At 38.2% G+C, this 12,346-nt stretch overlaps 1 protein-coding gene across 2 annotated transcripts in view; it reads right to left on the reverse strand.

Annotated features, from left to right (window-relative positions):
- Positions 1-12,346, reverse strand: part of PDZRN3 (PDZ domain containing ring finger 3) — a 215,967-nt gene that overhangs the window by 54,958 nt on the left and 148,663 nt on the right. Inside the window, exon 1 of one of the 2 annotated variants that reach the window (XM_087708889.1) lies at positions 7,706-7,889. The exons of the other annotated variant lie outside the window; for it this stretch is intronic. Within the exon in view, the coding sequence (XP_087565015.1) occupies positions 7,706-7,774 (69 nt within the window). The 5' untranslated portion in view covers positions 7,775-7,889. Of the gene's footprint in view, positions 1-7,705; positions 7,890-12,346 lie in introns of those variants that run through there. 2 annotated transcript variants of the gene reach the window in all.

The following is a 12,346-nucleotide window of genomic DNA, read 5'->3' on the forward strand; positions in this document are numbered from 1 at the left end:
ACAAAAATATTGCATTATTTATAAATAAATGAACAGGAAAAATCCTATTGCCAGTTCCTTGAAATGTTGTAATTAAGAATGGATTTTGAGCCACAGAGAGACATGAATATCATTATGAGCCATTTTTCAGAAAGTTACAGCTCCCTTACTGGTGAGAATGGTGAGCGATTTCATCTGCAGAAAACTGTCTACAGCAAAATCCTTGTCTTTTATTATTACATTGTTCTTTAATGAAAAGTGTTGCCATTTTCCATTCACTGCCTTCTCAAATCCCCCAAAATGTTGTTGTTTACCAACCATATCACAGACACTGATGATAGTACATTAAATACCATATCCAAGTTTTTAATAGTCAAAATTGCTAATACATGAATGGGCTATCAAAATATATATTGTATGCCTGGAACTCTTTTAAGTTTGGAGATGTTGGTCTGGCTGATGCATCAACATTTATTTTTCACTTTCCTCTCTTCTGCAAATTTTGTAATGGACTTATCTAATAAAATGCATCCATCAGAGAAAACTCCATACAATGCTGTACACATGGGATAAAGCTTCACATAATATTGGGTACACTGGAGAAAATGGGTCATTAAAATCTATGAAAGAAGGAAAATACATAAAAAAAACTCCATACAAACGTTTTGCATCACAGAATACACCAGAGTAAGGAACCAGTGCCATGTTAAGTCTAAAACTATTTTTATTAGAAGTGCCTACAGTATATCGGTTGTCTTTAATTTATGACCATTTGCTTAATAATGGTTCAAAGTTACTATGACCTCGGAAAAAATGAGTTATGATCCGTCCTCCCATCTCCATGGTCACATAATTGCAATTTGGGCACTAATAATTGGTTCACATTTTCATCAGTTTCAGCATCTTATGGCCACATGATCATGATTTACAACCTTTCCAGCTAGCTTTGCACAAGCAAAGCCATCTGGGGCATCTTGATTCACTTAATGACTAGGTAGTTCACTTAATGACCACATGCTTTGCTTCACGTGATTTGTTAAAATGACTGAAAAGTCACATCATGATTTGCTTAAAAACTGCAATGCTTAGTGACCAAGCATTGGTCCATTTGTGATTATAAATTGAGGACTATCTAGTAATAGAATGCTTCCCTCCTCCCTCAATTATCTTTGTGTGAATTAGGGGGGGAATCCTATCTAAGGTATTTCCTCAAGTGAGTCTTTTTGGAATGGGCTTAAACTGTGCTTCTCTGATTGTTGCCTTGGTACCAGATCTTCCGACTGTCCTTCAAAGTCACTCTGTTTCCCCTTGTTCTCAATGTTCTTATATGTTTTAGTCAATTTCTTTACAAAGCCACAATTATTACAAAATAGCTTCACTGACTAATCTGGCCAGAATTGATCAACTCAATAAATAAATTAATCAATAGCTGGAATTGATTAATACATGTATACATGTTCTTCCCTTAAAAATGATGTCTAGTATTACATTGTGATGTATGTATAGTCAGAATGGGAAACCCGGAAATAATATGATTGATAGATTTTCACTCATAATGTGACACTGACATCTTCAGCTAAAGTAAAACCTTAGTTTCTCACAACTGATTATAATAAATCAGAAGAATTCCAGGGAGGAGTAAATAAAATGTCCTTGTGGGCTTGTGTGTTCTGAGGAAGATATGCCAAGTCTTATCAGAGGGGGCAGATGAGACGGCTGTAAAGCATAATGAAGCAGTACAGACATTTAAGTTAGGCAATTTAAACAAGAGAGCAATATGAAGTAGTATATAAGTCTAAGTGTTATTGCTATGTTATTACAGAAAACCATACTGTATCAGTTGTTGTGGAGGTCAACAAGGACCTAGCTAGAGTTGGAGTTCCTTGACAACTGATGACAAATGAGCTACAGGCATTAGAACTGTTGGCTGAGCAGCTGTAGGACTACTGGAAGAAAAGTTGTTTACCTATTGTAAATATTCAAAGACTGAAAACGAAGATCTGAAAGACAATGAATAAGATGCACTGAAACTAGTATACCAGGATGACTTACTGACTACTGGAGACATCAAGCTGGCCTACAAGAAAGTCCAAATGAAGAACAGAAAATGGCAGCTGGTCTTACCTGAACTGCTATTTTCGGGGCTGGGACAGGAGGCTCCAGTAGATGGTATTAACACACCCAATTGGCCACAAGACTGGGATGAAGCTGAAGCCACGCCTCTGGGCTCCACCCTTTACTTGCAATTTCATTGAAACAAGCTCCCCCTAGACCTGAAAACAAGGCACAAAGGAGAACTCCCTCCACCCCAGCTAGACTAACTACCTTAGGGTGGGAACTGGAGCCTCCTGTCCCAGCCCCGAAAATAGCAGTTCAGGTAAGACCAACTGACATTTTCTGGAGCGGAGGACAGGAGGCTCCAGTAGATGGGACCTACCAAAGCTAAGTCCCATGGGTGGGAAACTAATGATCTGCAATGACCTGCTATAGCACCCTGTGCCCGAACGCCGCATTAGCTGATGCGAAAGTGTCCAACCTGTAATGCTGAATAAACGGCGATGGTGAAGCCCATGTAAATGCTCTGCAAATTTCGCCTATCAGAGCCTGGGAGGCCCAAGCAGCGCTCCTCATTGACTGTGCCATAATACCGGCTGGCACAGGCTAATTCTGGGGCTCATATGCCAGGGTAATAGCTAAGCGGATCCACCGGCTAATGGTGGAAGATGTAACCCTCTTAACCAGCACCGAAGGTTGGAAAGATAAGAAAAGCGCCTCCGACCTCCAGAAGGAGGCTGTCTGTTTCAAATAAATACGCACAACCCATCGGACATCCAACCGGTGCCACTGCTGTTCACATTCCCTAATCAGATCTGGACAAAAATCCGGAAGCACAACCTCCTGGGAACGATGGAAAATGGAATTCACCTTTGGCATAAAAACTGCATCTAACTTCAACACGACCCTGTTGCTGTGGAACACGCACAAATCCCCCCTGGAAGAAAGTGCTCCAAACTCTGACACTCATCTAGCTGTCGTGATAGCCACTAAAAACACCCCTTAAGGTTAATAGCTTCAGGCTAACTGTCCTCAATGGCTCAAAGGGTTCAGCCATGAAAGCCTGCAACACGGTAGGGAGATTCCATATGGGGAACCTATGGACCACAGGAGGATGCAAGTTGGAGATCCCCCAAATAACAACAGGTAGTTGGGTGAGGGAAATTGTAGCAAGGGCAGCCAGCTGCCTGCACACGGTGCCCTGGGAGAGCCCCTTATCCAACCCATCCTGGACAAAGTCCAGGACTTGTGGAACCAAGGCCCCGGTGGGCACCACCTGGTTTGCCTGACACCAGGCCACAAAGGAAACCCAGGTGGAGCCATAGATCTTCATAGTAGATTGTCTACGTGAGGCCTCTATGGTTCTAATCACTCGCAGTGACAAGTGAGCCTCCCTCAGGCGCTCCCGCTCAATCTCCACACAGCTAGTTGCAGCCAGTGTGGCTCCATGTGCACTAGTTTCCCCTGGTGCAACTCTATCTCCCCCTCCGGGATCCGCCATGGAGACCAGACCGACAGGGTCATGAGACCCGCAAAACAGGCCCTCCTTTTTTGAAGCAATACTTATGTTGTTGCATATGAACATAAAAGCAAGTAGTATTTATACACCATGTTACAATTTAATGACAATGTGCTAGGGTGTCTATTATCTGCTTTGCCTTCTATGCTAATGTTCACAACCTTGAACAGTTCTAAAATATTAAATAAAATGAATTCATTACAGTTTATCAAAATATCTCCACTTTTAGGTTTTACACACCCACAAAGATTCATTCGCTGTTTCTTAAAAAAAAAAAGATAAACAATTGCTATTCACTTTGAAATTATGTCATCTAGTTATTATTTTAGTTTGCATTTTTCTTTACATGATTAGTTTATGCTACTTGATTACACTTGTTTCAGATAAGATTTATGTCCAATAATTTTCTGGTAGTGAACCACCCTCCACACAACCCACTAGAGAAACTGTAAAAATACACTCTTCTCATCCCACTAATGTTTTGATAAAGTTGCAGCAGCGCATGAAAGCTCAAGGAGTACACTGTACTTGAGAGAGAAGAAAATTCTTCTCCTGGAATATGATGACCACATGCCAAAGTAATAGGTATTCCTTCTCTTTTCCTTTCTTTCATAACTGGTCTAACAATGGTTTGCTTGAACCATAGGTTGGCTGTTTGTAATCATCCTAACAACTGCTGAATAGCTTGGGGAGCAGGAATTATTCCTGTACTCTAACAATAAAAACATTAATGCACTCTAAACAAAGGACAGGACATTATTCTCACCCTGTGCATTCCTTTAACTTGCAGTACACAAATTGCTTGTTATGCTACTAAAGCTTATCAAAAGGCCCAAGACTATTATCTTAAACCACCAACTTAGAGGGTTCAAAAGTAACACTATAAATGGATGAAGCCAAAGCACTTCATTTTAACTACCATATTTTTTGCTCCACAAGACGCCCTTTTTTGTCTCCCAAAAGTGGGTGTAAATGTCTGTGCGGCTTATGGAGTGAATATTGTCAAAGCCCCACCCACCCTTCACCCCCCCACCATTTGGCCGTTTTCGGCCTCAGAGTGCCCCAGTTTCTGCCTCTGCGCATCCCATTTTCAGCCTCCACTTTTGGCCTTCACGAAGGAGGCCGAAAACAGGACACAGGGAGGCTGAAAATGGGGCATGCAGAGACTGAAAACAGAACACATGGAGGCTGAAATTGGGGAGCACAGAGGCAGAAAACAGGAAGGCTGCAAATTAAATTTGGAGAAGCCGAAAACGGGGTGCGCAGAGGTCGAAAACAGGACATGTGGAGGCCAAAAATGGGACATGAGGAGGCCAAAAATGGGGCGTGCGAAGGCCAAAATGCGACTTGCATAGGCCTAAAATGGGGCATGCAGGGGCTGACAATGGGATGCACGGAGGCCAGAAACAGGACATGTGGAGGCCAAAAATGGGACATGCATAGGCCAAAAATGGGGCGTGCGAAGGCAAAAAATGTAACGTGCATAGTGCAAAAATGGGGCATGCAGAGGCTGAAAATGGGATGCGTGGAGGCCGTAAATGGGGCGTGCGGAGGCTGAAAACAGGAGTGTGTCTTATGGAGTGAAAAATATGGTAATATTTCTCAACAAATAAAGAGTGTAGGGTAAGAGAGGAATCTTGGGGAAAAGGTTACTTTGGGAAAAAAAATACAATGCAAAAATTACTATATTTGTTGCTTTGGGAGAATTGTCATTTATTGTACATAGCAATAGCAATAGCAATAGCAGTAGACTTATATACCGCTTCATAGGCCTTTCAGGCCTCTCTAAGCGGTTTACAGAGAGTCAGCATATTGCCCCCAACAATCTGGGTCCTCATTTCACCCACCTCGGAAGGATGGAAGGCTGAGTCAACCCTGAGCCGGTGAGATTTGAACCGCTGACCTGCTGATCTAGCAGTAGCCTGCAGTGCTGCTTTTAACCACTGCGCCACCTTGGCTCCTCATAAAGCTCAACTTTTACCCTTCATAGCACATTTCTCATCAAGTTCCTCAAATCTTATCCAGAGGTTCTCTCAACTGTCTGGAACCAATTAAGATAAGAGACTTATAAGAAAGTTATATAGAAAGGAGAATCTGTTGCATTGAAAAATATTGTTTCATAGCCAGACAAAGATGAAGATTGTTTGTGATATTATATGAGTAATAGATTTAAAAATCCCTGTAGCAGGAAATTCATATGCATGGCCAAGTGTAAATATAAATATATGAGTGATGTGTTTTCTCCTCAGCGTGGTCTATGTTTTATATCTTCAGTATTTCATTTAGTGATGTGAGGCTTTATTACCCTGTAAACTGCTCAGAATCACTCTACAAGTGGGTGGCTTTATAAAAGTAAGGTAAATAAATAACTTTGCTCATGTGATGTAAGGACTTGATACTCTAATGTATCCCAAAGGATAAAAATCCCACCTACCACAAAATACATAATAATAGAATAATAATAGTTCTTTTAATATACCGTCTGGGAGAAAGGGTATTCGCTATTCCCAAATGTCCGTTAAATATGGAAGGATGTCATTATGATGGTTTACATAATTTGCATAATGATATTACTACACAAATCATGGAAATTGGTACAAATAACAATTTGCATCACATGGCTGTTATAAAATTAAGATAAAATTAACAGTCTTGTCCAGATCATTTGTATGCAATGGATATTTCTCTTATTTTCAAGAGAATATATAAAATGAAAATTTAGTCTACTGCATCCAAAGTCCGCTAAATTAGGAGCAAGCTTCATTATATTAATCCATATTTTCTATCTTCTGAAGCCAGAATGACAGGCAAAATATTCTTACTTTAGTGTAAAACGTAAGATATACAATGCAACTGCTTATGAAAGGGACATAGACCGCTAGTGTAAAGCATCCTGATGGTGAGCTCAATGTCGTGTTTGTAGTTACAAAATCATTTCTGGATTAATTGCATCGTTCAGGACAGGCAATACATCCATAAGAGGGTTTAAAAAGCAATTCTATTCCTTTTCTATTTCTGTCAGCAATAGAACCAGATCCATTTTATACACTACATTGTGACTGCTATGAAAAATCACCTTTCTCAATGATTTACAATAACACCCTCTGCTGGCAAGCATTAAAAAAAAAACCCCTCCAGATTCTGTATTTAACAATACATGCAGCATTGTTGCTAAACTACTTAAGTGTTTTCATTTTGTAAAAACACTACTTTGTAAGATAAAAATCAGTGCACACATTACTTATGTACAGAAAATGAGTTGTATTTCTAAAGGTAGGTTTTGATCTGTCAAAGCCTGTAAATATTTTTTTTTTATAAAGAGAAGTTAAAACTAGTTTCTGCTATCAAGTGGCTCTTTTTCTTTTCACAATTGTGGTTTCTTTGACAGCATCTCCCTTTATCATGAGTACAAATCTACAGTAAGTTGCAATGGATATTTAAGAAGGAACTTCAGAAAGAACTTAACAGGCAGAGAAAGCAATGTGAAAAGGAGAGAGAGAAAAGACCCAGAAAGGATTAATTATTATTAAAAGCTTTGTTTCCTCTTTCTTGAGAACTTGGGTTCCCAAGCAATTTTATCAAAAAGCAATTCTGAAAGAACTAGCCACCACTGACTCAACAGATTTCTGGAATCTAAGAGTACAACTTGGGTAAGTATTTGAGGAAACATTTATTCATTTTATTTACAGAGCCATCTTTCCCACAATGTGCGACTCTGACATCAGTCATTGGTCTGATCCCTGTAGGTAAGTAAATTAATGCACGTGACCTGTAGAAACACATACCACAATATTATTGGTAAACAGAAAGCTCCCCTTGTAGTCTGTCAATCATAATTCATGTTACTCCAAAGTTGTTCAGAAAGCTCACCTGGCTGAGATGGTCGTTTTTAAAACCTGCCGGTGGGAACAACATTCCCCAGTGTATTGATTGGTTTGTGCATTTCAACAAATATTTAAACTTCTGTCAGAAGGAACACTGCAAAACAAGATGCCCAAACCTTTCCATTGAAGTAAGAAAGAAATCTCACTGAGGAAATGCAATTAAAATTCCCTATTCATTCCTTCACCCTGTTCTAGCAACCACTATCACTAGTTATCACCAGGATAATGTACCCTCATCCTTGCAATTGGAAGCAAAAGCAGGATTTACCTGGCAAACTTCATATAGTAATTTGTATTGTTCTTCTTGCTTCTGAAGAGAGCACAAGCTGCATCCCATGTTTCAGGAAAAGAGTCTTCCTTATTTGCTGTGAGAGCCAGAAAGTTGTTGTTTCCAAGCATGCAGGCAAATACTCCTCTGGCACACACAAGGTAATCAGATGAAACTGAACGGGCTCGGAGTGGAGATGCTCTGATCACTGCTCTGCCTTCTTCCTTAACACACGCCCTCTCACGGTATACAACCCTCCCTCTCTCCTGCTTTAGTCCAATGCACACACTATATACTGCTATTCATGCATATTAATCAGCTCTCATTGACTATTCATAACAGGCAAAGATACGGGAGGCTATAATTGCTGCCTATGACAGCTGAAATTTCTCTAATTAACAAGCAAGCACTTCAGTAGCAGGGCATAATAAAAGACACTAACAATTCTGTAAACCATTTTGTAGCAATTACAAATAAACACAACTGCATTTTACTGTAGTCCCTAAGGATAATTTTTAGCATACTTAAGCAGATTAAAAGTACGTTTTAAATGTAAGTCATATCCCAAACACTTCTGCTGCAGAAACACAACTATTATGGGCAATATTAACCCATGCAGCGAAGTTAAAGAAAACAACAAAGATTTAAAAGAATTCAGCTGCAACTAAAGAAAAGTCTGTTGTGAAGAGGCCAGATATTGAACAAAAGGATTTAAGATCGAGGACCCCCCTGGAATAATGTTTCCCCAACACTGGCAACTTTAAGATGTGTGAGCTTCAATTCCCAAGTATCCTAGTCAGGATGCAGGGGAATTCTGGGATTTAAACTCCACACAATTTAAAGTTGCTAAGGTCAAGAAACACTGTTCTGGAAACTGTGAAAATTGGGAAGAGGACATTCTGAACCTGTTTTTAAGGTACATTATTACCAGAGAATTCCATAATAGCAAAGTTTATCATATCTCAATTCTCACTGGTATCATAATAATTAGGATGTGGTTATAGCACATAATGATATCAGATAATATTGTATAGCTGGGCTATGTTTATGTATATACAGTATAAAACAGAAGAAGATATTGCAGCTTCCTTTAAAGCCCACAATATGTGTTCAAAATGGATAGTGACTGTTATAAGTTCTATACGTTATAAGCATTCAACCTATAAATTAGAAATTCACTTGTAACACACTCGGCTGTTCGGTTGCATCAAGACATACTGATTTACTGCCTTCATCTGATAAATACTTCATACTTTCTTTGTCTAAATCCTTGCCCTCAGGTATAGCACCAACAAGAAATAATTAGAGCACAGTGCCTATGTTGCAGCGTACTAAGGATTGGTTCATATGTTATATATTTCTTATTCATAAGTAAACCAGAGAGATGGTTTGATATTATAGTTACAGAACTAGACTTCATGACTTTAGGCCAATCATTATAACTTAACTTAGCATACGAGTTTGTTTGAAAGATAAAATTGGCACAGAGAAATGTGGGCATCATAGCAATTAAAATAACTTCTGAACTAGAATCTAGTTTATACCTCTGTTAAGTTCTAGAGCTCACTCAGCATCTTCCAGAAGCACTTCTTCTATTCCTGAGATGATTCACCCCCTGAATATGTAGGGATGACTTGCAAGTTTATTTCTTTGCTAACACACATGGAGGACCAGTTTTTTCAGATATACCACAAGATTGCAACAGATAAAAGCCTGTCCCAAACTGGCAATAAACTTCTGGGTTTAAAGTGGAACTTTCCCACAGTATTCCTTATAGAAATATGATTGCTAGCTTAGCTCACCAAATGATATTTTATATTCAGTATGAAAGCCACATGAAATGTGAATAATCTAAGGTTGTACAATGATGTACTTTCAAATAAACATTTATATTGTAAATATATTGCATCATATAAAGGACAACTTTCAACTGAAATGCTCCAATGAGGCCCATATCTTGATTGCTACCTATGCAGATCTCAGTCTCTATTGGGTTAAGAGACACACCATGATGATATGCTAAATTACAGGGGTGTTAAACTGGCGGCCCAGGGGCTGGATGTGTCACGTGCCGGCCATGCCCACCCCATAACACCCAACCTTGCTACTCTATCTTTTAGTATGCAGGCATTTTGATGGCAATGTGATGCCGCAGGTTTGACACCTGCATACTAAAAGATAGAGTAGCGAGGTTGGGTGTTATGGTACACTTAATGTCTTCTCCAAGTTTCTTTTACTATGGAGATGAACATTTTGTCATTTTTATTAATGTGATCTGCATGCTTTGAGATAATTTACGGCAGTGGTAGGAGGCCTCACAATCTCTAGTAACTATTTATTAATGCAAAGAAGGAAATTGTTCGTAGGAGAAATTTGTCTTTTAAACATTGGAAACACTGAGCATGGAAAAATATTATTCAGGGTAAAAAGTATTGGGCAAAGTGCTAAGAAGACAGTTGTTGAGAAGACTTGTCTAGTCCTGCACTTACTGAGGTTTGCATTCTTAGGTAGTGACCTTACAAAGCTATTCTGTGCTCAGTGAGATATATTAAATTGCATGCTAAATTTTCCCTCTCTTGTGTCACAGTACACATGTATTACCTTCTACATTTGCTGCATCAACATGTAGTTTCAATATCTACCTCTCCAGGATCTGAATGACATTGCACCAGTTGCAACTGAAATAAACCATTAATTTATTCTAACATTATTAAGAAAATAAAACAAAATAGGTATCACATATAAACAGCCCCTCAGAAATACAGATTAGAACATCAGAGTGTTCTTTTAAAATGTTCCATAATATTACTTGGAAGGATAAGTCAAGAAACTTTGACACTTCATGTTCTTGTTAACAAATATTCAATCAATTATGCAACATTCATGAAATAAGGTCCATATGGCTAGGAATCAAGTCAGTAATTCAAGCGAAAAAGCATAAACAGAGTTGGGGTTTTTTTTTTTGCACCCAACTCTTAATCTTAATACATTTTTACTTCTTAAATTAACTCGCATTATAATATGTATGTTCCTTATGATTTGAGGAAAGTGGCTTCATATATGTTGGGAACAATGTACATTTGGCTAACTGTATCAATAGCCTAATTAACTCTCTTTCATGCTGAACATTTCTCATATGAAAAGAGGGCAGAACACATGAGCAGCTGTTCCTTTGTAATAAATCATACCATTTATATATGCTGAGTTCATTTAATGATGATGACCACTCTTGGAAACAAAGTAAAAAGAAAAAAAAATACATGCCTTTGAGCAATAGCATTTACTTCTTAATCTAGATTTTTCATTTCCATACAAAATTATTTTTAATCATCCACAGAAATTGGGCAACCTAATCAGCTCTGAAATAACTATAAATCCATGTGAAGGATGTATTGCACCATCAATAAGGCTATTTATCAGGTCTTTCCTATGCTCATAAAACTCTTATGACTGTCATTAGAGTTTGGCTCTTTATAATTAGAGACTAGTCATTTGTGAAGATGGAAGTTTTTTAAAAAAACATGAATAATTGGAAGCACTAGCAAAATGCAAGAAAAATGATACCAAAGGCAAATTCTATGGAGATACATCTAATGTCAATTTTGGTCCTCCTATACTGAACAGAATTTTCATTTTCCTCTTAAGTTGCTACACCGCTACAAGATTTGGGTTGTAAACATCCTAGTGGACAGTACAAAGATTACAGTACTTCATTGCCATCTAGTTGCAGCCCCAATCGGATATTTTACTATCATCAGTTTAATTATCCTCCAGTTCCTACATTTCCTGGCTTTTGTCCCCTCATCACATTGTTGCTGTCATGTCAATGTTGTTTAGTGTTCTATGGCCTTTTGATAGTTTCTGGTAAAGAATACTACAAGAGCCTCATCACTGTTTTCAGTATAAATTGTCCTTAGTTCCTTATTAAGTTGATTTATTTGTTTACTTACGTTATCTTCTTTGCCTATTTGTGATCTCATGTAAGGCTCTTGATTGCTATAAAAGTCAGTCCTTTAAGCTGATGGAAGACAGTCTCCAGAAGCTTTCAATATTATGCAATTGTAAATTTCCATGCTTTGGGAAATGATATTTAAAAGAAAGTTTTCTGTCCCAGATTATTATAATTTGCAAAGTAACTACAGGGACTTTTTTATATAAATCCATCTACAAGGAGACAGGAGGAACAAATATAAATAAATATGTTTAGATGACATTCTTTCATCTGAAATTTGCACGAGATCTTTATCTTCTTGAAACCAAAATTATATTACAATTCCACATAACTGTGTAGCTTTAATGGTGAAATAGCTACCACATAATCATCACTGTCTACTTTTAATAATAGAATCCCAGGTTCGGAGTCTCATTTTCAATTAATGTGGAAAAGATCAGGCTGAAATCCAGAGCAATCCTCCAATCACTGAACCAGTATTTATAGATAAACTAGCTTCATTCTGTATAAAAGAGATATTGCATGAATTAACAAAGATGGAATGACATTTCGATTTCCACAATGGAGGAATGGCTGCAAAAGTTGATGGAATTAGCAGAGATGGCTAAATTGATTGCTTTGATCAAAGGAAAAAAAAAAACACTTTTGCACTTTTCTTTCTACTTGGAAACCGCTTCTGGACTTTGTGC

Source organism: Thamnophis sirtalis, unplaced genomic scaffold (assembly GCF_051295495.1).
Source record: "Thamnophis sirtalis isolate CommonGarterSnake01/CBP01778 unplaced genomic scaffold, rThaSir2_p1.2 scaffold_3, whole genome shotgun sequence".
Taxonomy (NCBI): Eukaryota; Metazoa; Chordata; class Lepidosauria; order Squamata; family Natricidae; genus Thamnophis; species Thamnophis sirtalis.